This window comes from Cryphonectria parasitica (assembly GCF_011745365.1).
Source record: "Cryphonectria parasitica EP155 unplaced genomic scaffold M406scaffold_7, whole genome shotgun sequence".
Classification (NCBI taxonomy): Eukaryota; Fungi; Ascomycota; class Sordariomycetes; order Diaporthales; family Cryphonectriaceae; genus Cryphonectria; species Cryphonectria parasitica.
Genome location: NW_024468915.1, coordinates 1,796,528 through 1,820,279, shown reverse-complemented (window position 1 = coordinate 1,820,279; position 23,752 = coordinate 1,796,528). Strand labels below are relative to the sequence as shown.

General features: G+C 51.8%; 8 protein-coding genes across 8 annotated transcripts; 4 read left to right on the top strand and 4 right to left on the bottom strand.

Moving 5' to 3' along the window:
* The first annotated feature begins 1,041 nt into the window (after positions 1-1,041).
* Positions 1,042-1,723, top strand: M406DRAFT_323622 (uncharacterized protein). Its single transcript, XM_040919791.1, has 2 exons — positions 1,042-1,569; positions 1,670-1,723. The coding sequence occupies exon 1, from the start codon at positions 1,152-1,154 to the stop codon at positions 1,365-1,367; it is 216 nt and encodes a 71-aa protein (XP_040773568.1). The 5' UTR covers positions 1,042-1,151; the 3' UTR covers positions 1,368-1,569; positions 1,670-1,723.
* Positions 1,724-2,061: 338 nt separating this feature from the next.
* On the top strand, positions 2,062-3,958 carry M406DRAFT_92978 (uncharacterized protein). Its single transcript, XM_040926238.1, has 5 exons — positions 2,062-2,235; positions 2,348-2,402; positions 2,490-3,015; positions 3,068-3,449; positions 3,569-3,958. Coding segments are annotated over exons 2-5 (930 nt in total). The 5' UTR covers positions 2,062-2,235; positions 2,348-2,400; the 3' UTR covers positions 3,589-3,958.
* A 332-nt stretch (positions 3,959-4,290) lies between these two features.
* M406DRAFT_72578 (uncharacterized protein) lies at positions 4,291-5,597 on the bottom strand (the record flags this gene model as incomplete). The annotated part of the gene is made up of 3 exons (XM_040925549.1): positions 4,291-5,288; positions 5,375-5,509; positions 5,573-5,597. The coding sequence occupies 3 exons, from the start codon at positions 5,595-5,597 to the stop codon at positions 4,291-4,293; spliced, it is 1,158 nt and encodes a 385-aa protein (XP_040773567.1).
* A 902-nt stretch (positions 5,598-6,499) lies between these two features.
* M406DRAFT_341781 (ubiquinone biosynthesis hydrox) lies at positions 6,500-8,209 on the top strand (the record flags this gene model as incomplete). Its single annotated transcript, XM_040921701.1, has 3 exons — positions 6,500-6,567; positions 6,776-6,846; positions 6,921-8,209. The coding sequence occupies 3 exons, from the start codon at positions 6,500-6,502 to the stop codon at positions 8,207-8,209; spliced, it is 1,428 nt and encodes a 475-aa protein (XP_040773566.1).
* Positions 8,210-8,783: 574 nt separating this feature from the next.
* Positions 8,784-10,421, bottom strand: M406DRAFT_352836 (uncharacterized protein; the record flags this gene model as incomplete). The annotated part of the gene is made up of 3 exons (XM_040922715.1): positions 9,467-10,421; positions 8,905-9,406; positions 8,784-8,787 (listed from the first exon to the last, which is right to left on the bottom strand). Exons 1-3 carry the CDS (start codon positions 10,197-10,199, stop codon positions 8,784-8,786), a joined length of 1,239 nt encoding a protein of 412 aa, XP_040773565.1. The 5' UTR covers positions 10,200-10,421.
* Positions 10,422-13,338: 2,917 nt separating this feature from the next.
* Positions 13,339-13,755, bottom strand: M406DRAFT_243920 (HET-domain-containing protein; the record flags this gene model as incomplete). Its single annotated transcript, XM_040916236.1, has 1 exon — positions 13,339-13,755. A coding segment is annotated over one exon (417 nt), but the record flags the coding sequence as incomplete, so codon positions are not given.
* A 4,024-nt stretch (positions 13,756-17,779) lies between these two features.
* On the bottom strand, positions 17,780-19,547 carry M406DRAFT_92974 (uncharacterized protein; the record flags this gene model as incomplete). Its single annotated transcript, XM_040926237.1, has 3 exons — positions 17,780-18,213; positions 18,270-19,121; positions 19,198-19,547. 3 exons carry the CDS (start codon positions 19,545-19,547, stop codon positions 17,931-17,933), a joined length of 1,485 nt encoding a protein of 494 aa, XP_040773563.1. The 3' UTR covers positions 17,780-17,930.
* A 2,227-nt stretch (positions 19,548-21,774) lies between these two features.
* Positions 21,775-23,663, top strand: M406DRAFT_263514 (uncharacterized protein; the record flags this gene model as incomplete). Its single annotated transcript, XM_040917596.1, has 5 exons — positions 21,775-21,916; positions 21,979-22,004; positions 22,078-22,485; positions 22,538-22,992; positions 23,240-23,663. 5 exons carry the CDS (start codon positions 21,775-21,777, stop codon positions 23,661-23,663), a joined length of 1,455 nt encoding a protein of 484 aa, XP_040773562.1.
* Positions 23,664-23,752: the final 89 nt, after the last annotated feature.

The following is a 23,752-nucleotide window of genomic DNA, read 5'->3' as shown; positions in this document are numbered from 1 at the left end:
TGATAGGCAGATAAACAACATCCGCCCACCAAATCTTTGCATCAAATGGTATGCATTTAGCTTCTGGCTTTGAGCAAACCTGGCGGCATAAGGATGGCCTGTTCCCCGTTAGCCACGTCAAGCACACCATATTTTAGATCTTATAGACGAGGGTCCATATCCTGTCGCCGAAATACGGACCTTGATAGCTTCGGACGAGCGTAGACTTGAGGCTGTGTACTCGCGTCTAATCAGATGGCGAGGACACTGCTAGCGGCACCTGTGCACTGCCCAGCCCAGGTGCTCGTGACACCAGTCTTATGACTGAGAATTGAGCCACGGAAGCAGGCATCAGCCACCAGTTCGCCTCAAAAAGCAACTTGAACTCATTCCTATCTCCATAATACCTTTTCAAAAATTAGCCATTGTCGAGTAAAGTGCATGCATCCCCAAAGCACGCGATTTTTCCCTTTTCCCTTCCCAAGCACGGATGAAAACGAGCGTTGACAATGTCAATTGCGCTATGCCGCATGAAGCCCACCTGTAGTAGAAATGACGGGTACGAACGTATGGGCTCGGCTATGCAGCCTAGGACTTGTATACATGCTGGATACCCCACCAGCAACATGCAGCTAAATCTGCAGACTGACGTCGGCTCAGACCACAGCGTGCAGCGCCCACGGCGCCCCTCCTCGTTCTCAGGGTTCAAAGCTTCTCACGACTCCATAATCACGAGTGAGGTTTTCAAGATCGTCATACCTTACGAAGGGTCCTTATAATAGAAGGACCCTTGAATATATCAAAGATGATGCGGATTGTTTGTGATGCTTTTGCGACCAAGACCCTGATTTAAGAAGCTTACTTGCTACTACTATTACTTCGTAGTTATACGAAAGGCGTTTGTTGAAACGGACAAAACCTGATGGGTTGGCTGTGGCTGGTCTTGGCCACACGCAGGTGATTTCTTACAGCTGACGAGACTCGCGCTCATAAATTCCCCCACGGCCCCCCGTCTTTCTGCCATCTGCTTCTAGTGCACCAGATCATTTCTAGCTCCCACCATCTATCCCACCACATCATCATACCCTCCCAACGATCTGCGGCGCGCATTTACTTGTTACTTGCAATCGCCATCACCTACACCACCAACTCACTTTACTCCTCTGCCCAGCATGTGCTTCGGAGACGGCAAGAAGAAGAAGCAATACTACTATCGCGAGGAGATCTACCCATCTCGACCAGCTCCTCACCACCAATACTACCAACACACTGCACGAGTTAGCCGAACCTCACACCATTCCTCCCACAGCCCGCGAGGCAGCGTGTACAGCTCCCGGGGTGGGCCAACGGTCTACGAGAAACGAACGACGAAGAAATACTACAACTGAACAAAGTTGTTTGCCCTTATACTGTTTATCCAATAAGTGATGGAATTTTGGAACATGTGGGGACGAGGATCGATCGACCGCAGTACCCCTCCACAATTTTTCCAAGGAAGAGATGTAGAGGGTGAGTTCTGGAGGCTGTGATACCCAACCACGTGCATGTATGGTGTTTCCTGCATTGGCAGCCAAGTTGTCTGGATTTAATGTGAGAGGAGTCGGTGCACCGGGTTGTTTTGAGAGCCGTGAAATAGCATCACAAGCGACGATATAGCATTACTTCCCCAAGAGGTGCTAATGTCTACTAGTATAGTAATTAGTTCACTGAAATCGATGTTGCAGATCCGTCATCGTGGGTTCTGACGTCATGACTGAATCTGGCAGTGAGATTTCCCTTCCTCTTGGTCCTAACCACAACAACGACGTGCGCCTTGCCGCCTTGCTATACAATGATTGTCCATACTCACTTGTCTCTATCCGGGACAGCTCGACCCGCTCATTCTGGCAGACGGCGCGTCGTGGCGTCCGCCAGATCCAAGACATGAGCGTCAATGATGACGGACTACTCGGAATGCAGGTCTAAGACCTCTCACCCAGAAATAACTAGGAAACCAAATTGTATATGGTGTCTTTGCATCCCCATTGTTCCTCCTACACGCATTATACCGTGTAAATTGTACCTGCCTTGTCTCTGAACGACCACTTGACTTTAATCCATTGTATTACCGGATAGAGCCACCATCGTGCTTGCCTCGTCCGAGAAATTCATACCAACAATTGTAGCGAGGAGGAGCAACCCTCGACACTCAACCAAACGATTCATCGAAATCAATAGGTTTGCCCAGGAAACAAATTATATCTACCTCATCATCATGTAAGCATCAGACAACCCTCTTTTCTGCATTCCTGTTCTTCACGCCAGCTTCGTATTGCACACTTCATCAACATGCTTCCCTGGTCTCGCAAGAGCTCATGCCAAAGCTCAGAAGTATCCAACAGAAGCTCCGACCAGAGTTACAGCAAACCGACAGGATACACTATGTGAGTCCAGCGCAAAACAGTATCAACATATAAAGGCACATTCGACTTGTTCATCTGCTCACATGGAACCCTCTTTCTCTTTGTCAGGAATCGTGCCCTCTCGATCCGCTCCAAGAAGAGCACCGGCGAGTCGGGCTCCTCGTCCGGCTCGCGCGTGGGTTTCTCCCTGTCTTCGCTGCGCGGCTCCATCCAGCCGGAGCTGGCTCGCAAGATCTACAAGCTCATCAAGACGACCAATAACCTGGTCAGCGCGCACGAGACCGCCGGACGCGAGCGCGCCGCCATCGCAACCCAGCTGTCTGAGTGGGGCGAGCAGACGGGCGACGAGGCCATCAGCGACGTCAGTGACAAGGTTGGGGTTATCATGAGCGAGATCGGCGAGCAGGAGGATCAGTACGCGCACGCCATCGACGACAGCCGGGCCGTCCTCAAGCAGATCCGAAACACCGAAAAGAGCGTGCAACCAAGCCGGGACGGAAAGAGGAAGACTGCGGACGAGATTGCGAAGCTCAAGAGCAAGGAGCCCGAGAGCACGAGGCTCGTTGTGCTGGAGCAGGAGCTGGTCAGGGCCGAGGCGGAGAATCTCGTTGCCGAGGCCCAACTGACGAATGTGGTGCGTAGAGCTGCCTACTTGCACTGGATGAGACACTAACATCTATATGAAGAGCCGTCAAAAGTTGAAGGAGGCATACGATGCCGAATTCCTCGCCACTATCGAGCGGGCCGAGAAGCAGATCATCCTGGCTCGCCATGGCCGTCGTCTCATCCAGCTCCTCGACGACAGCCCCGTGGTCCCTGGAGACGGCCAACGTCCGTACCAGCACGCCGCGCAGGCACGCCAGATACTGAACGACGCTGAAGATGACCTCAAGGATTGGCAGCCCGAGTCCGATGATCAGTACTTGGAGACATCGCAACAGCATGAGGGTGAAAGCCTGGACGACGAGAGGGTTCCATCCAGTGTCGGCGGAGAGCAACAGCCACTCGCTCCAGCAGAAAATACCGGCCATGTGGTGGGCGAGGATACCCCGACCGCTGGTCCGCAAGGTGAGCATCAGTCCGTGCATGGGAGAAGAAGTCAAGGAGATGAAGGTGATAGCGTGAGTGGTGGTGGTGTCGTTGACGAAAGTCATGGTCGAGTCTTGAATACTAAGTCTAAGCCACAGTCACCGCCACCGCAGCTTGAAGGGAGCACGACTGTCGTGTCGGATAGCCCTGTGAGTAGCCTGGATGGTTGGAGACATCATGGAAATCTACTGCGACCGAAGCAACCCGGTTTGGCACTGTAAAGGTGGTTGGATTCGGATCGGTGAAAGCAAGCCGTGGTTGATTGTACGTGTTCCAGTGGCATACTATTCACCTTGAGGGAAGATTGTCTTGGAGGGCGTTCTATTTTTACAATGGACTGTCCTGTGCTGAACAATTTGACTGGAAACATTTTTAATTCCGATTGCGGTTCTTTGGATGCTTTGTTCTTTATAATATACATGACTTGGTTACAAATAGGGTATCGAGTGACGCGAAACAAGCTAGCAAATCCAAGAACGAGCCACAACACCGACTGACGACCGAAAGATGCAGGCTCTCTTATATGACGGCAACAACCTCCCCCCCCCCTCAAAAAAAAAACAGAGAAAGAAAAAAGGGAGGTATAAAAACAAGAAGAAAATCATTACTTTCAACCTGGACTCCTTGAGAAAGCTGGTCATGAGATCTTGAACGTGCTCGCAAATCAACTGATGTTTCCGCTAGTGGTGAGAAGAAAAAAAAGGGGAAAAAAGGGACGCAAGAGGAAGGAAGAAAAAGGAGAAATGGGAAAAAATAAGGAGAAAGAAACGAAACAAGAAACGATAAGAAGGAATGAGACCCAGCAAAGTTATCTAAAAAGTCACTCTCCATTCGACAGTGTGCCACCTAGCTGCAGCACGGTTATGGTCTGCACGACGTTTCCAAAGAAGCCCAAAAGAGGCGCAAGCGCGTTATCGTGGAAAAAAGTGCCGAGGGCGGCAAAGTTGAGCACAAGCCCAGCGATGGACAGCAACGAGATCCAGACAATCGAGACCCGCCCGGACAGGGGTGGGGTCCGTACAGCGGGGACGAGGCCGGTGTAGGTGGTCAGGAGCTGCATGAGAACCGACTGGAGATTGTTGAAGAAGTCGGAGCCGTTGAGGTCGCCGGGCCCGTGGGGAGAGAGGGTGTAGGAGCGGAACTGGAGCGAGCAGCAGATGAGGCAGGTGATGATGGTGAGGCCCTGAAGGGTGGGGTAGCTGAGGAGGAGGAGGTGGACGGGTGGCAGGCGGCACCGGCCGAGCCTGAGGGCAAGGGCGGCATGGTCTTTGGATGACTCCGCGGTGTCGAGGGTGAAGGTCTGGAAGGTCGACCCGGAGAGGGATGTAAAAGACCTCGGAGCCACTCCGGCCCCCGGCTTGTACGAGTCGAAGGAGACGGTGGCGGTGTTGATGATCCCCTTCAGCGTGGTCTGCATGCACTCTGCGTTGCGCAAGATGGCCGGCACCACGTGGGGGTACTTGCGCAGCTCGGCGGTCAGCTTGGGGACGCAGCTGTCGAGCATGCCCGCGAGGCGCTTCAGGTTCTCGACGCAGCGCAGGTACTCGTGGACCTTGACCCGTGCCATCTCAAAGGCCGCGACGAAGTTGTTCAGGCATTTGTCCCAGATGCCACCGGCGCAGGCCGACGTGAGATAGCAGAGGGGGCCGAGCGAATTCAATGTGGTCTGTCTTTGCAAGAGGAAGGCCTTGTCGTCTTCCGAGGTCAGAAAGACGGAAGTGGCGACGAACATGTCGACACGAGAGCACACGGAGGCGACTTCGTCGAGGGCATCGCGATAACTCAGTGCACCGGAATTGCTGTAGACGCCCAGATAGCCTATCAGAAGTGTTATAGTTAGTCACTAATGTAGTTTACGTTACATCTATACTTGTAGGAGACTTTTTTCTTGCTGTGTAACATACGCTTAGGAAAGATTCCTTCTTGGCCTTGTTGGGACAAGTTTTTGCCCCAGGACCAACCATGGCCAATGTCAGATACAATGATATGGTCATACTTGGACATGGATAATTCTCCAGGAGTCCGTGGGATGAAGGTGCCTGTGGCACTGTCAGCATACGCGGGTGGAAAAGTTCACGATGTTTTGGGTCATGGAAACTCACAGGGTGCGATGTAAATCTTGCTCATGAGGTTTCGAGGTGCCGAAGTAGTATAGAGACCGGGACTCAAACGTTAAGCTTGCTCACTACGTGAAAGCACCAAGATGTGTCACGATAGAAAATAGCGCCCCGTGAGTAGCGGATTTTCTTTTTTTCCTCTTTCTTTTTTCTTAAGGGGAAGCTTCAAACAAATCTGTTAGACCTAGTCACCAAGGAGGTGAGGTCCCTCTCTTGAGGAATTATATATATGTATATATCAATCGTACTCTCAAATAGGCTGGGATTGAGAAGGCTGGAACAAGACAGACGTCTGAGACAGGGCCTCACCAGGGCTTGAACCGAGACAGATATATAGGCATGGCCAGCACCGATGCAGGACATGCTTATCTTCTCTGCTATATCGAGTCATCATCCTAAGTGTGCCCAAGAAGTATGGCAGTACCGTGGAAAGGGAAGACGCACTTCCCACATAAGGCTGACCAGCCACGCACGGTGTCCAGATTGGTCATGGACGACTGGGCATAATTGCCTTTCAGCTAGCACTTGCCAGGCATAAGCGATATCGGTCCCTACACAACCACCACAAACCGAAGAGACCAGTCCTGATACTTGTGATCTCGGCTGCACCAATGATTCGCTGGTGGTGTCCTGGAACGCACTTGGCCGCTGACGGTGATCTTCGCAAAGCCACTCCGAAACAGGACTGCTCGGTCGTCGAAGAAAGAACCTCGGTATCCAACTCCATCCTTCCCCAGGGCTATTCCAAATCCACGTGGTCTGATCTGGCGTTGATTCACTGGGCAGGAGCCCAATGCAGGACCTGTCTGCTGCTCGTGGAGCCGAGCACAGGTTCCCACAGGTTCGTCAAGTCTGTCGTCAGTTGGTAAGGCTGAATGAGGGTTGCGGGGGCGGGGTTCGGGGGGGTTCACGATGGCGCACGGGCCTCATGCTAGCGACAGGGATAGCTTGAACCCTGCAGCAAGCAACCCAATCCGATCGTCATGAGATTCTCTAATGTCTGTTTTTCCTCCTCCTTATTTGTCCCCATTACTGCGAGGACAGCACAGCACAACCCAATCAAGTGTTGGTGTGGCGAGAGCAGAATACCATGGAGGTTCTACTTCGCAGACCAGCGGCGCGATTCGTGTGCAAGCGCTGCTCTGGTCAGACCAGCCGGCCATTCCGACGAGGTCTCGCAACCTCAAGACAGCCAGACGTATACGATGTTGTCTGCGTTGGCGGTGGTCCAGCAGGACTGAGTCTCCTGGCTGCTCTGCGTAGGTCAACCTTGCACAGCCGGCCATCGGCTCCTTAGACTCCTTTTGTGCTGATTATATGTCCACCCTTGTAGGTGCGAATCCGATCACTGCTGGCCTCAGGGTCGCCCTGATTGAGGCTCAAGACCTCTCAAAAACGCGCCAGTGGAAACTACCTCCCGACCGATACTCGAACCGATGCAGTTCCCTGACACCGACGTCTGCGGGATTTCTTGAGAAAATAGGAGCCTGGCAACTGATGAAGCGGGAGAGAATACAGCCCTACCAGGAAATGCAGGTGTGGGACGGCGTCTCGGGCGCACGAATTGAGTTCGACTGGGATGGTGGCGCAGGGCAGACCATCGCATACATGATCGAGAATCTCAACATCACCTCGGGCTTACTAGGTCGCCTCGACCAGCTGGGTGGGGTGTCAGTTTTCGACAATACAAAGGTCGAGGAGATCTCGTTTGGAGAGGAGGCGGACGGCCTGGATCTGTCTGAGTGGCCTGTCATCCGGCTGGCCGGTGGACAACGGCTATGGGCTAGGCTGCTCGTCGGTGCAGACGGTGCAAACAGCCCAGTCCGATCCTTTGCCGGGATCGAGTCGCGAGGCTGGGACTACGGTCGACATGGCGTTGTTGCCACGCTTAAGCTGGAAGGTGAGGGCTGGGGCGGCGACCGCACCAAGATCGCGTACCAGCGCTTCCTGCCCACGGGCCCAGTCGCCGTGCTGCCTTTGCCGGGCAATTACTCCTCTCTTGTGTGGTCCACGACGCCAGACAGGGCTGCTCGGCTGAAGGGCTTGTCCTCACCGGACTTCACAGCGATGGTGAATGCTGCCTTCAGGCTGAGCCCTGTGGATCTGGAATACCTGCACAGTCAGGGCTCCGGTCAGGAGGAAGAAGTCTCGTGGCGGATGCAACACGTCTCGGTGCAGCCACAGATTATCCCGCAGACTGTCGTGGGTGTGCAGGAGGGCACGGTCGCGTCCTTCCCTTTGAAGATGCGCCATGCCGACACGTACATCGGCGAGCGCATCGCACTCGTTGGTGACGCCGCGCACAGCATCCACCCGCTCGCCGGCCAAGGGCTCAACCAGGGACAGGGCGATGTCCAGAGTCTGGTCAAGACCATAGAGTACGCTGTCAGCCACGGCCAGGATATCGGCACTCAAATGGCCCTCGAACCCTACAACGCCGAGAGATACGCTACAAACCACGCGGTGCTCGGTGTCTGCGACAAGCTGCACAAGCTCTACTCGGTCGGCAGCGGACCCTTGGTTCCATTGCGATCTCTGGGTCTCGGTGCTGTTAACGCCATGCGGCCTGTCAAGGACTTCTTCATGAACCAGGCCGCTGGCAAGGGCTTCAAACTCTTCTGATAGACTTGAGAAGAGTTCTTGGCCGTCCTAGCACATTCTCAGCAGAGGGAACCAGCGGATATTGAAGGTCGCCACAGAAAGAGACAAGCGATTGACCCGAGCAGCATCTCAATATACGAGACCATGGTTGATCTTGGCAAATCTCATTTATGTCTGCAACTCCCCGGCGCACCTTGGCATAATCATGTCATCCGCTTTGGATTGTCACACAAGATGGCTCGGAAGTGCTCATTGCCACCTACATGCTCGAATATCTCCTTCGACCATTTCGCACCATCCGGATTTATCATTCCTGCAAACGACGATGCGAAGGGCGCTGGAGGGGAGGCGGTCAAGTGGTCGACGACTTACTGGTGGGAGACCAGCCGAGGACAACTTGAGCGACACGATTTTGTGACAGGGCTACCTGTGAGCGGTAATCGGAAGTGCTCGTCCAAGGAGCTGAAGAACAAGATACCGGGATGGAGGAATCGCATTGTTCGTGCTCTGATCCATCTGATGGCCAAGTACCATTCAGAGTGTATCTCGGGCAACGGCTTCAGTCGACAAGCACAGTAATGCAGGATTCTTTATATCAACTGGTAAAGGTTGTTATTACAGACACTTAGTCATATATATTAAAATCTATGTACACATTGGACCGGAGGCGGTCTATTACCCGGCCTTCCACCTCAACCAGCTGGTCCGTCACGTACTCTTCCAACTCGCCGCGGAGGTGCTCCAATCGCTCATCTAATCTGCCATCTACGACGTCAGACACTTCATCTCCGACAGCCTTCACCTCCACCATGACTTCTTCTAGCCTCTCTGCGGTCGCTTGGGCCTCGTCCCTGGCCTCTTGTAATTCAAGTCTGGCCTCGTGCACCTCGTCATGCACTTGATTCTGTTGTTGGACATTCGTCCGCTGCATCTCATCCCGGAGCTCGGTCGCATGCGCACTCAGACGCTCGTCCACCCAGTCTTTCATCCGTGTCTCCATCTGCCGCAACTCACTGCGCAGCTGGTCGCTTTCTTCGCGCCACTTGGCGTTCATCTCGCCCAGTAACTTCCGGCAGATGGCCTCGACATACACAGTATCAACGTTGGGCTCACATCGCGCATTTTCACGTGTGGCGGCCTCTTCTGCACTGCTGCTTGTTCTACGCCGCTTTTTGCTACCACTGGCAGGGGCCTCTTGGTGTGACGGCTGCGATGGCTCTGTAGTCATGTTAGCAAATTATCACTTTTGGGTGGAGGATATCTCGGGGAACGTCTCACCTTTCTCTATAGTGAGTGCTGGTGGAGGAGCAGTAAGCTCATCATATGATGGTGGAGAGTGTATTGTGCCCGGTGCGGGAACAGCGAGGCTCTCGCTCTCGAGAAGCTTGCCTCCCTTGCCGTCATAAAGCCTGGATACATCGGCATGTACAGTGCTCGTAGTCAAGCTTCCCGCCGCCACGGCCTGACAAAATGGCGACAAACGGTCTGTTGAGGGCATGCGGTCCTGCTTCACATAGATAACAAATTCGGTCTCCTGGGCAAGCATCTTCAACGAATCAAGTACATCCCAGTAGGCCTTCTTTTTCGGGACCAGAGGCTCAAGAGGAGGGACGACTAGGTCGGCAGGGTGTTTCAGTCTCAGTTGCAGCGACGCGATGCCCCCATTGCCTAGTGCCGCATGGAGCACCTCAGGGCCAGAATTTTCCTCAACATGCTCGTAGACGAGAGACTGGATTCGCTCCGGGGCAACGAAAAGGAACAAGGGTGTAACCTTCCGGCCTAGGCCTTTGAGGAGGATAGGAGCCCGAAGCCTGAGCGACGCTGTATTGGACAAGGGACGAAAGTGGCAATCCAACGTGACGTGGCCAGTCTCAGTAGAGCTGGCGTCGGTGGACGGCAGATAACACATGAGACCGTCAGGCTTTCGCCATCCGAGAATGACCTGGGCTCCTGTGATGTCAAGGTTGTCCTGTGATACGGACGTTGTTGCCAGGGCCGCCATGTCGGCCATTCTGACCACAGAATGCTGGACCTAGCATATCATGTTAGCAACGGAATCCAATATGTTGGACTGATTCTGGTATCTGCACGGCCGTAATGACCCATGCAGAGCAGATACGAAACTTGAAGCCCCCATGTTGTTGACATAGGTTCCCGCCCGCCCAGGCTTTTGTGAATGCCCACGTTGGAAAAGAGCACCCACGAGCAGCCTTGACTCGGTTCGAATGTTGAGTGAGAAGAAAAGGTACCAAAAGACAAGGCAAGGTAAAGAAATGGGCCTGAAGAGCCCGCACGCTCGCGTTAACAACGGTCCCAAGGATGCAAAGATTCCAGCTCACTGGCAACCCCGGGCTTGACCCCGCAGGTCCCTTTTCCCACACCCAGAACAGCATGCGAACTGCCCTGTCGCTTGGTAGTGGACTGAGACGAGAACCGATGCATCCTAGGACTACTGCGGTGTGTGTGCAATGCAGTATCTCTTGACGTTGGGCAAGAGTGCGCGGTCGTCCGCAGGAAGCGGACACCTTTGGAACTAACCCTGGATTGAAGCTATCGACCTGCAGGGCTCTGCATGGGATGGTTGGTGTCGTCGTTGTAAGGACTTGATGTTTTGCGGTGTCGGCAAGGACAACGACAACCGCTGATGATATAGGAGTGGTGATGTTGTCAGAAAGAGGAACGAACGGAAAGGGATAAGCAACCAGACGTGCTTTTATAGGGTAGCTGTGGGTAGCTGTGAAGGGCAGGTAAGTGGAGTACTCAGGTGAAGTGTCCAGGTGAAGTACCCAGGTGAAGTACCCGATCTTCACAATGGTGGTCGTGGATGATGCTACATGCAGAGCCCTGTTCGTAGTGATGATGGAAACATGAGGTCGGAGATGAAGCTGACGCGATTGTTGGAAAGGGACGGCTGGGGTCACGTGGGATCAGCGGAAAAGGCGGGGAGTGCATTCACTAACAGTATATGGTACAGTTTCCGCATGAGTATTGTTAGTGTAGCCACGGTTCAGTACGACCTGTCCACCCTGTATTTCACGGCTTGAAATTTTACTGATAACTACTATACGATGAGATAAATGTGAACAGATCTTATGCGAGTTGATTCTAGCGCTTGTGGATGGACTCTGTTGCGATACTTTTTGTCAATATGGGGTGTGGAGGAAGGGCAGGGTTAGGGTTGACATCGGGCACCTAACGAACAGCCGCTTGTATGGCTTCCTTACCTTCCCTACAACGGTGCACCCATACAGCATTTACAGAATCTTAATTAAAATTCATCTCCACTCCAACCTAAAGACATCAAGTCTCTGGCACAGAGGACACAAGGGCCTCCAAGCGCTATCTCAGGTACAGAAGTAGGCCTTCGCAGTTGAGGGCGTTGAAAAGCGCAAACCCCTGCTTCCAGGTTGCCCTCAATCACCATTCATATGGCATCAGTCCTGAATTGAGTATTCAAAATTGCCTTGCCAAATGATCGGGATGCTGAGGGTATCTTTCCAAGACCGAAGGCTGTCTGTCACTGCAGAGTCGCAATATCAGTACAAAAAGTACTCTTTGTCACATATATAGACTACCAGGATGGATGGAGCTCTATTTGTGTCTTTGCTTCCGATGTGAAAAGCTTCTTATATGAGACGAGCCCGGGCTCCCGCACAATGCCGTGTCCATGAACTCCGAAAGCCGGGAGTCTGCAATCGGTGGCAATTCTGCAAAGATGTCTTGATAGCTGGCAAGAACGAGGCTGTCTTCGAGGCCGAATCGTCCAAGGAAGTCGTCCCCCTCATCTTCCAACGCTGTCCGTATACCCCACCAAAGGTATGCTCCGCAATCAACAAACCATAGACCCTTTCCCACAATCCAATACTTGTCGTCGTGGAGGTACCTTGCTATGAAACAGACGCCATGTCTCACATGCTTCACCCAGCGCCTTTCAGCAAAGTCATAGCGTTGAGAATCTGAGAATAAACACCAATCCCCAGGCTGGGTCACTTGTGGTAACAGTATATTGATGTGGCGTTTCGAGTCCCCTTGGATCTTGCGAATCTGGTTCCATTTCTCTGGCGAGTAATTCGGCCAGATTTGAATTTTGAGTTCTGAATTCCTTAGGTTAGGTAGAACGTAGGGACCCGATTCTTGTTGCAGAGTGCAGGCGCTGTCGTCGCACACTAGACGGAATCCGCTCAAAAGTTCGCGACGGGAGGAAGACTGAGCGACAGCTTGTCGGAATGGCTGTTCCAGCTCAGGTGGGTACTCCTTCCGAGGGTTGAGCAAAGAGTCCGATATCAGAGCGTGGCGGCCTTTGATCGCATCCTTAAGCTCTTCTCGCAAGATCGAAGGACTTAAGTCGAAGGCTGCCACCACTTGCTCTGCAAGCTCACGCGGAGAGTAGAGTGGGTGCTGGCTGTTAAGAAATATTTCGGATGCTTCAACAGCCACCTTGAATACGCTCTTCGTATAGTCGGGTGAAACCATATTTCCACCATTTTCTGACCAGTCGACCATCGCAAGAATACCAAACAATTTGTCTCTTGGGTCAGCGCAATGCAGCTGTGCATCACGTACGTGAATGAAGAGCTCCAAAGAAGACATTTTCCTATCCGCAGAAAACGAACCGGCTTCTAACAGTGGAATCGTTGGTGATATGCATATGGGCTCGATCGAAGCATAGGTTCGCTGTTGTTGTGGTCTTGCTAGGACTTGTTCGACAGCGCCCATGGCTTCATGCCAAAGAGCCAACGCGCACAATGGGTTGATTGCTATGTGATCGAGCCCACAACAAACTGTAATTGAGGGACCGAGAGATAGTTCTTGATATATCCACTGTGATCAAAGCTTAATAATTCTTCTACGAACCTCGTAGTGAAGCAAATGAAGAAGCATCTTTGATAGAAGCGGTAATGTGAGCAATGACTTACTACTCTTGTGAAGTATCGTCGTTTTAGGAAGCTTTCAAGAGCTTGGGAGTATCTACTGGGGGCAGTAGATGACTTCTCCCTGTGCAGTTCTCTTGAAACAGCTTCCCATGCATGTATTCTCTCTTCTTCATTGCCGAACACGCAACGCCTGGTTCCGTTGCAAGAGGAGTATGCGCAGAGCAAGTCAGCGTTCTTGCGCAGAAGCTTATAAAGGAACTCGCTGTCATCAGCGTGATCCCCCACGCAAGCCAATACTTGTTCGCAATTCATGTAGATCTGGCCCATGATCGAAACCTGCGCATTCCTTTCACTGATATCCTGCTGGTTGATGCAAATTGAGTCGATCCAAATATGAAGGTCCCGGTTATAAGCCCACGCCTGTCTGAGTGCGCCTTCACTGTTAGGGAGGGCCTTGAACTGCCGATCGTTCACTAATATAAGAATCGGTTGTGCTTTATCTTCGTCATCTCCCCACGTATACGAGATGGTGTGGTATGGAGGCGCCTCATCCAAGGGAAAGCTTGCGAGTTCGCATCGAACGGACGGTGCGGTCTCGCTATTGTATGTCTGGATTTTCAGCAGCCTGAATTCCCTCTTCGGGTGAGAAAGTGCCTCATATACAAACGTGTCAGTTGCCATGGTGAGGTTGTCTCGACTCGAGGGTCAATAGACTTGTGATGCAAAGATGCAATGTGGTTCAGAGAAGCTGCGTGGCGGAGTTGAAAAATCAGCAGAAGAAGTTTGTAAGAAGTCAAGGTGCCCGGGGAGGGGGGGAGAGGACTGTGTGATGGAAGAATAAAAGACTAAAGAAGGAAGAATTTGGCGGAAAGGAAGAAAGTGAGCAGGCTTAAGGTTTGCAAGAGCCCGAGAGGCCTCATACGCGCATACCTAGATTAACTGATGACGTGGCAAGCCTTCCTCGAACCTCAAGGAAGGCCATTCAAAGCTGAAAAAAAGTAACTGCACTTCCGCAAGGCGCAGCTTAAACTGGGGACATCGGACTGAGAAAAATCGGTGGAGCCCAACATTGAAGGCGGGGCCCCTTATAGACTCGACAAGGCCTGGTTTGTCAATAAGATACTTCTATATTTGGCTAAGCAGGTAGATCATGAATAAATTTCCTACACAGGTGAAGAAGTCTATCAGAATACTTAGCCTGTTAGCTTAGTGGATCCCGTGCCTTGGAAAAACACACTTTTAAGAGCAAACAGCACATCTTATGTGGAGAGACCAGGCTGCTTCATTATACGCCGCGGTTCGAAAAGGTGGACTGGTTGCTTTTCAGCACATTTGCAAGCGGACCTACCTCCGAATGAAATAAGATATGGGTCGCCATGTGTGTGTTGGCAAGGCAGCAAAGCATTAAAAAGATGACATAGCTGTGGTTGGTATGCTGAAACTCATCTGCTGCTTTCAAAATCACATCCAAGATCTTGGTAGGTCTATTGACACTTCTTTTCGAAGAAATATATCGACCTGGCGCAGCACAGTTCCCTTTTTCCGACACTTTCTTACGTAAGACCAACAAGATGCACCAATCCTCTATTTCTATTTAGAGCATACCTTTTAACTACCAAGTGAATCACTGTTATCACTTTCCGTGAAAGAACATGGTCGACTGGGCAAAGCACTGAGATGGAGCCGAGAACCATCACTGGGAACAAACTCCACCAACGTCCTCTCCTCATGCACTTCCTGGACTCTTTGGCCTTCGAAACTATGCTTGGTATCGGAATCTTCTTCTTCCATCAACACCACAATCGTGCTGGGCCGTGATACAGATAATGCAGATGAGACTGGCCGTTCCAATGATAGTGAGTCTGTATGTTTTCTAAAGCCTGGCCTCGTGGCAGAGGGCGGCGGTGCCAAACGCGTAGGAAACATCTCGAGGTCCTGAGATTCGTATTGCAGCTGTGCCTCGATGACTGAGATCATATCCTCTTCAAGTCTCCTTGGTATATGGCACGAAGGTGGTATCGAGCTCGTGGCTGGTGGCATTGTGTACCGCCAGGAGGAATGGCTCGTACGCGGCAGTTCCTCGTCAAGCTTGCTGCGGTCCGTCTGGAACTCACTGGGTCTTTCGAGGATGTCGAAGTGATCTATGTTTGTGTCTGACGATCTTGCCAGCGTCGAGTTCCTCGATCGGAACATCAAGCTTGGGAGAAGAGAAAACTTCCTACAAGAATGACCGCGCCGTACCAGGATGCAGGTGCCTCCCAAAAGGGCGAACACTATGAACACGACACTAACTGTGATGTAGATTAGCTCTGTAATACCTAAAAGAACCGTCTGGAAGCTTACGTGCAATCCCAGCTTGTACTGCCATGGAAATACTCGTTGCTACCTCCTGTGATGCGGATGCTTGCGACGCAGTCATTGCATTTGTCGAAAGCAGGGAAGATATTGGAACCCGAGGAGATACTGGTGTAGCAATAGGTGCCATTGTGTCGATGCTAGAGATGGATGTGGATGGCTTCGAAACGACTATTGGTGGTGCTGACGCAGTAGAAACTCTCACGGACGGTTGGGGCGACGATGTTGTCTTCGCCTGTTTAGCGGACGTCGGTGTCGTGACAGTCACTAGACTAGTTGGGACTGCGGAAACAATGGCCGCCGTGGAGGTTGGAAATGTATTCTCGATGTTTGGAATTGTAGCGGTTGAGATGGCTGAGGATTTGCTCTTGCCATCTGGCTCGACTGCTAGATCATTAGTACCCCTGTACTTGCTCGCCTGAAGAGTGTTGACAAACTTTGTGTATCCCTTTCCCCATCGATCTTCTTGTTATTATCGTCGTCGCCTATCATGTACATGAGCTGGTGGCTTTGAGTTGTATGAAAGGTCGGTCGTACCAATTTGTACTTGTTTTCGTGTACGCGAGTTTCTCCAGGTCTGACTTCTCTGGTGGCTGACGATGGTGGCTGTGGTATTCAACGAAGCCATGGAGCATGACGGTGATGACTAGACACAGTGTAGGACGTAACACTGTTGGGTTTTGTCTCGATTTCTTTACGGGGGAAAAGAACTAGAAGAAAAAAAGTCAAATTCAGAGGACCTTCTACCGTGTGTCGTGAAATATGAGTGAAGGTCCTGTGGTTACTGTAAAGGTGCACCTCTCTGAATCAAGACACGAGTATCAAGCATACCACCAGCCTCTTGGATTCATATCAGACAGTCAGGTAGGCTGGTCTTCTAGGCATGAATCGATCATTGCATGCATGCCGAGGGTCTTTGGTGTGCCACCATCCCGTTCGCCGCCCAGGGTTGTTGTGAGGTTCGGACTCGGAGTTCGTGGTCTTCCTGCCCGTAATATTGGATGAAAACACTAGGTGAAACCATCAAATATATTGCTTGGAATATCGGGTGAACCATTCATAGGCTGTCATCCCAAATTTGAGTGAAAAGGGAGTAGGATGATGATGCTGGGGCAAGTGGTGGATGATGTCCAGGACCGAGAGATAAAAGGACTGAATTTTTATCAATACAATCTATTTGCTGGGCTGCACACAATATTCTTTGGCGAGACACCATCGATACATAGACTCACTGAATTTTCGTTAGGCAACACAAAAAGCCAGGCCGCGAGCTGTATTCTCAGACAGTTTCGTACTCGGCGCGAAGTGATACATACTCGAGCAGTGAGCTTCCCTTTTTGGTTCCCCCAACTCGGCGGCGACTACCACACAGCCCGACCGACGCATTGATCATGAAACTTGGGGGCGAGCCCATCAAAATGCATAGAGTGGCCCTCCATGGTCGTCATATTCCAAATGGAGAATTGTTGTGTTCCATGAGGCGCTGCATGTGCTGTGACGGATTTGCACGCTTTCTAGACGGGGTTGGTTGGAGGTGAGGAGGCAAGGGCTTCAGGGGGGCAGTGGTGGCTGCAAACTGAATTACACTGCCTCTACTCTTCCACCTGACAAGCCAGCCAGCCAGCGGCCCAAAGCAGAGAACAAGAATAAGAAGAAGCCAAAGTAAGAAATGTTAAGAGAGAAAATTCCAGCAGAATTCGCATGGAGGACACATTCTTTCGACAACTTGCCCGAGCTTTGAGATTCGGTACCGCAATATTTCGAAATCCAAGGCGCCTGGCAATGAATCGGCTGTCCAAATACGAGTGTCGATCGCGAGCAAGGGGGTGGTGATCAAGTCTCAAGTCATCCTGATAGAATACCTTTCAGGACCCTTTCCTTTTACAGTGGGGTTTTCTTGGATTCTTAGATAGGTTACTTGAGTACTTGTTTAAATTGTTTTGTCTTGCACTTTATGCGCGAAATGTTTGTGTCAACGAGGAGGCATCATTGGAGGGTCGTGAACTCTTAACTTACGGCACGGCGCGCTGTAAAGGCATACTTAGGACGAACCCGAGACAGATGTGGACCACATCGCGCTGTAGCCCACCGGCCCCCGCCTCCCTCCAGAGCCTCGGAATGCCTGCTCTCCGGATTCATAGTGACGTGGCTACGTGACTGAAAGACCTAGAATAATTGTGCGGTGCTTTGTATGGTCCGTGATGCCGGGAATGTGCAATGTCGCCCGCCGAGCAAAGATGGTGCATTCACATCAGCACGCCAGCAAATCACGCCTGGCCATTACAATAAGGTGGCTTGACGTCGAACAATTGCTGCCAGCAGGTCCTCACAAACTTGCCAAGGGCTCTACATCCGCTCGGGATCGATCATGAATCATTTGGTATGCCATTTGTTGACTTTTTGTGTCCTGACCCTTTCCCTGGATATTGTTACAGTACGAAAAAGAGGATATCATCTCCGCAATGCGTGCTCTTTCGCTCCACCACTGAAGAAAAACCCCAGACAACCCTCATCTACCTAGCTTTAGATGTGATCTTCAGTTCCACGCCGCCAATGATGTACGCGGCGATAAAGGTCGCGACCATGCTGCCAAAGATAACCAGAGGCTTCCGAATGCTGACCAGGAAGGGAACTTCGTATGAGACGATCAGCTTGCGGTCGCGGAAGTCGTCAACCAGGTTGCGCGCCTTGACCACCAGGGTGGTGCGGCCGATTGTGTCCAGGTATGTCTTGTGAATCTCGACGTCGGCGCTGGTGATGGCCGACTCTGGGATGTCGGTGTAATACTTGACATTACTGTAGACACACAAGTTAGATGCAGTTCCACGAGGTATTGACTGAATCGCACTTACTCGGCACCTTCAGGCAGGATGACGCGAACCACGGTGTTCTCGTACTCGACACCCTCAGGTTGCTTGGGGCCCTCGAGGAACGGAACGTTGAGAACATAGCCTCCAGTAGTGGCCTTGCGAAGGAAGTTCTTGGCATCCGCATTCCAGCCAATGGTGAAGGGATATTTCCAGCCGCCAAAGATGGGATAGCGAGGCTTTGTCTGCAAGAGTGCCTCGTTCTTGCCAGTCCGGAACCGAGACGTCGAAATGTTGCCAATGATATCATAGTAGTACGCGTCTGCGCTGCTCGGTGGGAGCGGAAAGTTGAGCTCCTTAAGCGCAAAGGTGTTGGGGTTGTAGTACTGCGCCTGCTGCCACTTGACCCGGCTGAAGAGAGACGAGAGATTGGCGCCGCGGTGGAACATTGTGTAGCGCTCCTCGAAGGCGATATTCCCACCCCAGTGGCTCACCTCGACGTCACGCTCCAGCTCCGAGACGTGGAGGACTGGCTTGGTGAACTCAAACCGGACCGTCGCAGGCTGTTCGGCGCCCGCAGGCTTCTCGTCGTAGGGACCATAGGTCAACTTAGTGCCCGACTTGGTGGGGAACTCGGCCACATCACCGCTTCCAGGGACCTTTGTATAGTCGGGGATATTGGAAGAGGCCGCCTTGACCTCAGTCTTCTGTTTGGAGGTCGTGTAGGCCGATGGGCAGTACGCCGAGAAGGAGTAAACGAGGAACTGAGGATCCTCCTGGGAGATCGTCGCGGGCAGAGGCCTGTAAGCATCGGTGTAGTAGTAGCTGATGGAGAGAGTCTGCTCCTCTCCTGCCTTCAGAGGTTCAGGGAACTTGATCCGGTAGTATTGGACGGTGCTGTGAATTTCGTGTGTCCCCCGTGTCAGCTCTCTGTCTCTGCCTCGCCACAAGGAGCCAGGACAAAATCTCTTACCTCTCTGGGTCGAACTCAACAGCCTCTACCGCAAATGGTCCTGCATCTGCATTCTTCTTGTCCTTGACCTCCAGGCCTCCCACCCTGGACATCTGATCCGGGGTGAAGGGGAGGAAGTACTCATCCTGAGGCTCCTTGGCTATATTCTCGACCTTGGTGTTGATAATCTCCTTGGCATAGTTCTTCTCAAGTGTGATAATATGTACTAAGTTGGCATTTTTGAAGACCTGAGGAGGCTTGAAGGTAGAGGGCAGCGAGATCTTGGACACTTGGGTAGAGTCGAAGGAGGTTGCTGCCACCGTCGAGGACAAGCATGAGACGAGTGCTGGCAGCAGCGCTGCGAACTTCATCTTGGCAGAGGAGTAGAGGGTGCGCTTGTATGATCGCGCAGCCCGAAAGAAGAAACAGGACAGTACAAAGAGGAGAAAGAGGGAAAGAAATCGAAAGCGACGAAATCAATTGGACATTGGTCGTCTGTTGTTGAGAAATCCAAAGTCACCACCTTGCTTTTCTCAGAAGTTCGTCCTTCACCTGTGACAGCAAGGATGGCAAAGGACAGCTCGCTATTATGATACTGTGGTAGCTCCCCAGAAAGATTACGTTGACCCTTTGCCAAGACGGGAGCTAGGCCGCGTTGAGTCCCTTCGATAGGTACGTATCTTTTTGGAAGATCTAGGGGCCACAGGGGTGTGGCTGAAGCGCCACCACAGCCACAGATGACATGGCCCGAAAAATCAGAGCAAGGGGTGGTGTCATGGTGGGGTTCCCTCTTGATTCAGGTCAATTCAAATCGAGCGAGCATTTGCAGCGGCATGGCGGGGTAGCCGAGCTCACTGCCTAGGTTCTGCCAGCATGCTGAAATGCAGACTGCCTGACCACCACCTGACATTTGGTGATGTTTTCCAAAAGTTGTCACGCCATATGTCGTGTGCTTTTACTTAGGCTTTACACAAGCTACTTCGGTTCAAGGTCTATGGAATGCACACGACAAAGGAGTGCGCAGTCTGCATTTACCCTGTACATTTCATGTTCTATGAGCTTAACAGCAGTGTTAGGCATTATAAAGCATCAAAGATGTTTCTCCAAGAGGGCATGCCTGCTCTTAAAGCCACAATGCTTACTTAGTTTGAAGGCAACACTTTGATTTGTTGTCTATAGTATGCAAAAACTGGCTGAAAGGAAGTGAAAGACGACTCTACTGCAAAGTCTTACCGGAGCTGCGTACCGTTGGGCTGGGACCGAGGCGCCACAGGCAGTTCGGAGGGCCACGCTCACCCTGGCCTGGGAAAGTATCCCGGGACTTCAACAAAAACAGAGCAGCCTGAAAACCCTGTGGCTGGTTGGGGCAATTCATATCCTCAACTCAAGGGTCGATTGTTTTTCTCCCATCAACTTAATTTCCATGGATATCGTTTGTCAGTGTCGTGTCTTGTGAATCAGTCTTCTGTTGAACCTTAAAGCAAGGTTAGCTTGGCCTTTGAGGACCCACTTTGATCGCCGCTGCTGAGTCTTGGCTTGGTTCACTGAGCTCATCTTCTCATCTTCCCAACTGTCATCGACCTGACCCTCAGCACTATCTATCTTCAACCACAACCTCCCTGATTGTCTTCGCAGTCAAAGATCTAACACCCACAGGCAGCATTAGGTCTTCGTCCAATTCTCTGCTCTACTGTTGATTCAACTCCTCATCCCACTTCAAACAAACAGTCAAGATGGTCGGCTTGGGTCCAAAGAAGCCACCCTCCCGCAAGGGAACAGGCAAGTTGCGCTCTTCCTACTCAGCTGCTATCCGCTCTCATCATCATCTTCTTGCTGTTTCTTCTTCTGTTTTCTCTATGGTGTATGGATGCTTGCACGAGCTATTCTTTAGTCCACCAGCAGCTAGCAGGATCTCTGGTGTCACAGCAAGCAAGAACAAGTCAAGCCCAGTGGTTGACAGCTCTTGCACTCCCTCCTCCTTCCAACCCGGGCATCTCACCTAGCTCTGGACAGCCCTGAGATACACCTCAAGATGGCGGCTATTCCGCAAAACACCTCTATATCATCATCATCCACACTCCACCTCAGATACCTATAGACCTAAGAGAGACAAAAGTCATTATCATCATATCACAATTTTCCCTACAACACTGTCCTCATACTTCCATCCACCTGTAAAGTCGGATTTGCAGCCTTGAATCTTGGTCCTCAACCTACAATTCAACAGGCTGTCTTAATCACAGACAACCACCTCTGGTTTAACCAACCCACCCCCGCAACCTATACCTCCTATTCAGCCCTTCATCTGAGACTGGAACCCCCATTCCCCTTTCTCTATCTGTCCCCTCTATACTGGTCATCCCAGGTCCTTCCTCTCTCTTCTCACTCTCTTGTCAACAACAAGATGGCACTTGGCAGTCACATGCCTTGCATCTACCCACATGACAAGGCTATTCCTCCGAAGACACTCCAAGGTCATTCATATCACCACCACAAGCACTATTTAGCAAGGAGTCACAGTGCGTGTCAGCCTTTGCCTTGGACCTTGCGACCGCCAGTTCTGAGCCTTTGTACATTTGGTTCCACAATCTTGCTAATATGACAAATGATAATCTAGGCTCTTTTGCTGAGATTCCCAAGAGCCTGTTGGCGGAGATCAAGGCTCTGGAAGAGATGCTGACTGTCCCCACGGCAAAGCTGAAGGAAATCACTGACCACTTCGTCAAAGAACTGGACAAGGGTATGTTCCTGGCCATATGGACATCCATGAAATGCTCAGCACACACTGACCAGCGAATGCAGGTCTGAGCGTCGAGGGTGGCAGTATTGTAAGTTTTGGTCGCCACATTTCTCTCCCTACATCCCTGAGCATTGGAACAGTAAACTAACGTTGAGGATAAGCCCATGAACCCCACCTGGGTCATGTCATTTCCCGATGGATACGAAACTGGCACGTTCCTGGCTCTGGATATGGGCGGCACCAACTTGCGTGTGTGCGAGATCACTTTGACAGAGGCCAAGTCGGAATTCGACATCATCCAGTCCAAATACCGCATGCCCGAGGAGCTCAAGACTGGTTCCTCCGAGGAGCTTTGGGAATACATTGCCGACTGCCTGTCCCAGTTCATCGAGACTCACCACGGCACAACCAACCTGGAGGCGCTTCCCTTGGGCTTCACCTTCTCCTACCCTGCAACTCAGAACTACATCGATGAGGGTATCTTGCAGCGGTGGACCAAGGGCTTCGACATTGATGGGGTTGAGGGCAAGAACGTTGTCCCCATGTTTGAGGCTGCCCTGGCTGCCCGAGTAGGTGTATAGACCCATCATGCCACGTTATAGATGCTAACTTGTTCGACAGGGAGTTCCTATCAAGCTCTCCGCACTAATCAACGACACCACCGGTACTCTGATCGCCTCTGCCTACACTGATACTAAGATGAAGATTGGCTGCATCTTCGGTACCGGTTGCAATGCTGCCTATATGGAAGATCTCGGCTCTATCCCCAAGCTTGCCCATATGAACCTGCCTCCTGACACACCCATGGCCATCAACTGCGAGTGGGGTGCCTTTGACAACGAGCACAAGGTTCTGCCTCGGACCAAGTACGATATCATAATCGACAAGGATTCTCCCCGTCCCGGGCAGCAAGCCTTCGAGAAGATGATCGCTGGTCTGTATCTGGGCGAGATCTTCCGTCTGATCATGGTCGACCTTCATGACAACCATGAGTCCGGTATCTTTGCCGGCCAGGACATCTCGAAGCTGCACAAGCCCTACAGTCTGGATTCGTCTTTCCTATCTGCCATTGAAGAGTACGCCTGCCACGCCAAGAGGCGTTTTTCTTTTGTCTTGGAATCTTGCAATTATTCCGAGCTTTTCATAAGCAATGAGTCTTCGGGTTCCGATGTAATTCGGTCTATTGTCTCGTGTTTTTCATCTCCTCAACTAATTCCCACTCATGTATCTGGTTTTGAAACTGAGAGCTTTTGCGTTTCATTTTCTTCTAATGATACCACCACCCCTGCTCCACGGCAGATGGCTGACGTATTGTGTCTCTAGTGACCCCTTTGAGAACCTTCAGGAGACATTCGACCTTTTCCTGGACAAGCTCGATCTCAAGCCCAACCCGTCCGAGCTCGAGCTCATCCGCAGAACAGCTGAGCTCATCGGGACTCGGGCTGCTCGCCTCTCCGCTTGTGGTGTCGCCGCTATCTGCAAGAAGAAGAACTACGAGAGTGCCCACGTCGGCGCCGACGGCTCCGTCTTCAACAAGTACCCCCACTTCAAGAAGCGCGGCGCCCAGGCCCTCCGCGAGATTCTGGACTGGGCTCCTAAGACCAATCGTCGCGATGAGGACCCCGTCGAGATCCTGGCCGCCGAGGACGGTTCCGGTGTTGGCGCCGCACTCATCGCGGCACTCACGCTGAAGCGTGTCAAGCAGGGCAATATGGCGGGTATCTTGCATCCAGAGAATTTTGCGTAGACGGAATCGCTAAGTCGACTGCCTGGCGTGTCTTTGCTGGTTAAATCTGGCCTGCGCCTTTTTGCATGTCCTCTTTATTTCCTGGTATA

What these genes read in the sequence shown, in the direction of transcription:
- M406DRAFT_323622 (XM_040919791.1), top strand. Translation starts at nt 1,152, where the DNA reads ATGTGCTTCGGAGACGGCAAGAAGAAGAAGCAATACTACTATCGCGAG.
- M406DRAFT_92978 (XM_040926238.1), top strand. An exon ending in AGGCCCAACTGACGAATGTG is followed by an intron (nt 3,016 to 3,067) that starts GTGCGTAGAGCT and finishes ATCTATATGAAG; the next exon opens with AGCCGTCAAAAGTTGAAGGA. An exon ending in CCCGACCGCTGGTCCGCAAG is followed by an intron (nt 3,450 to 3,568) that starts GTGAGCATCAGT and finishes TCTAAGCCACAG; the next exon opens with TCACCGCCACCGCAGCTTGA.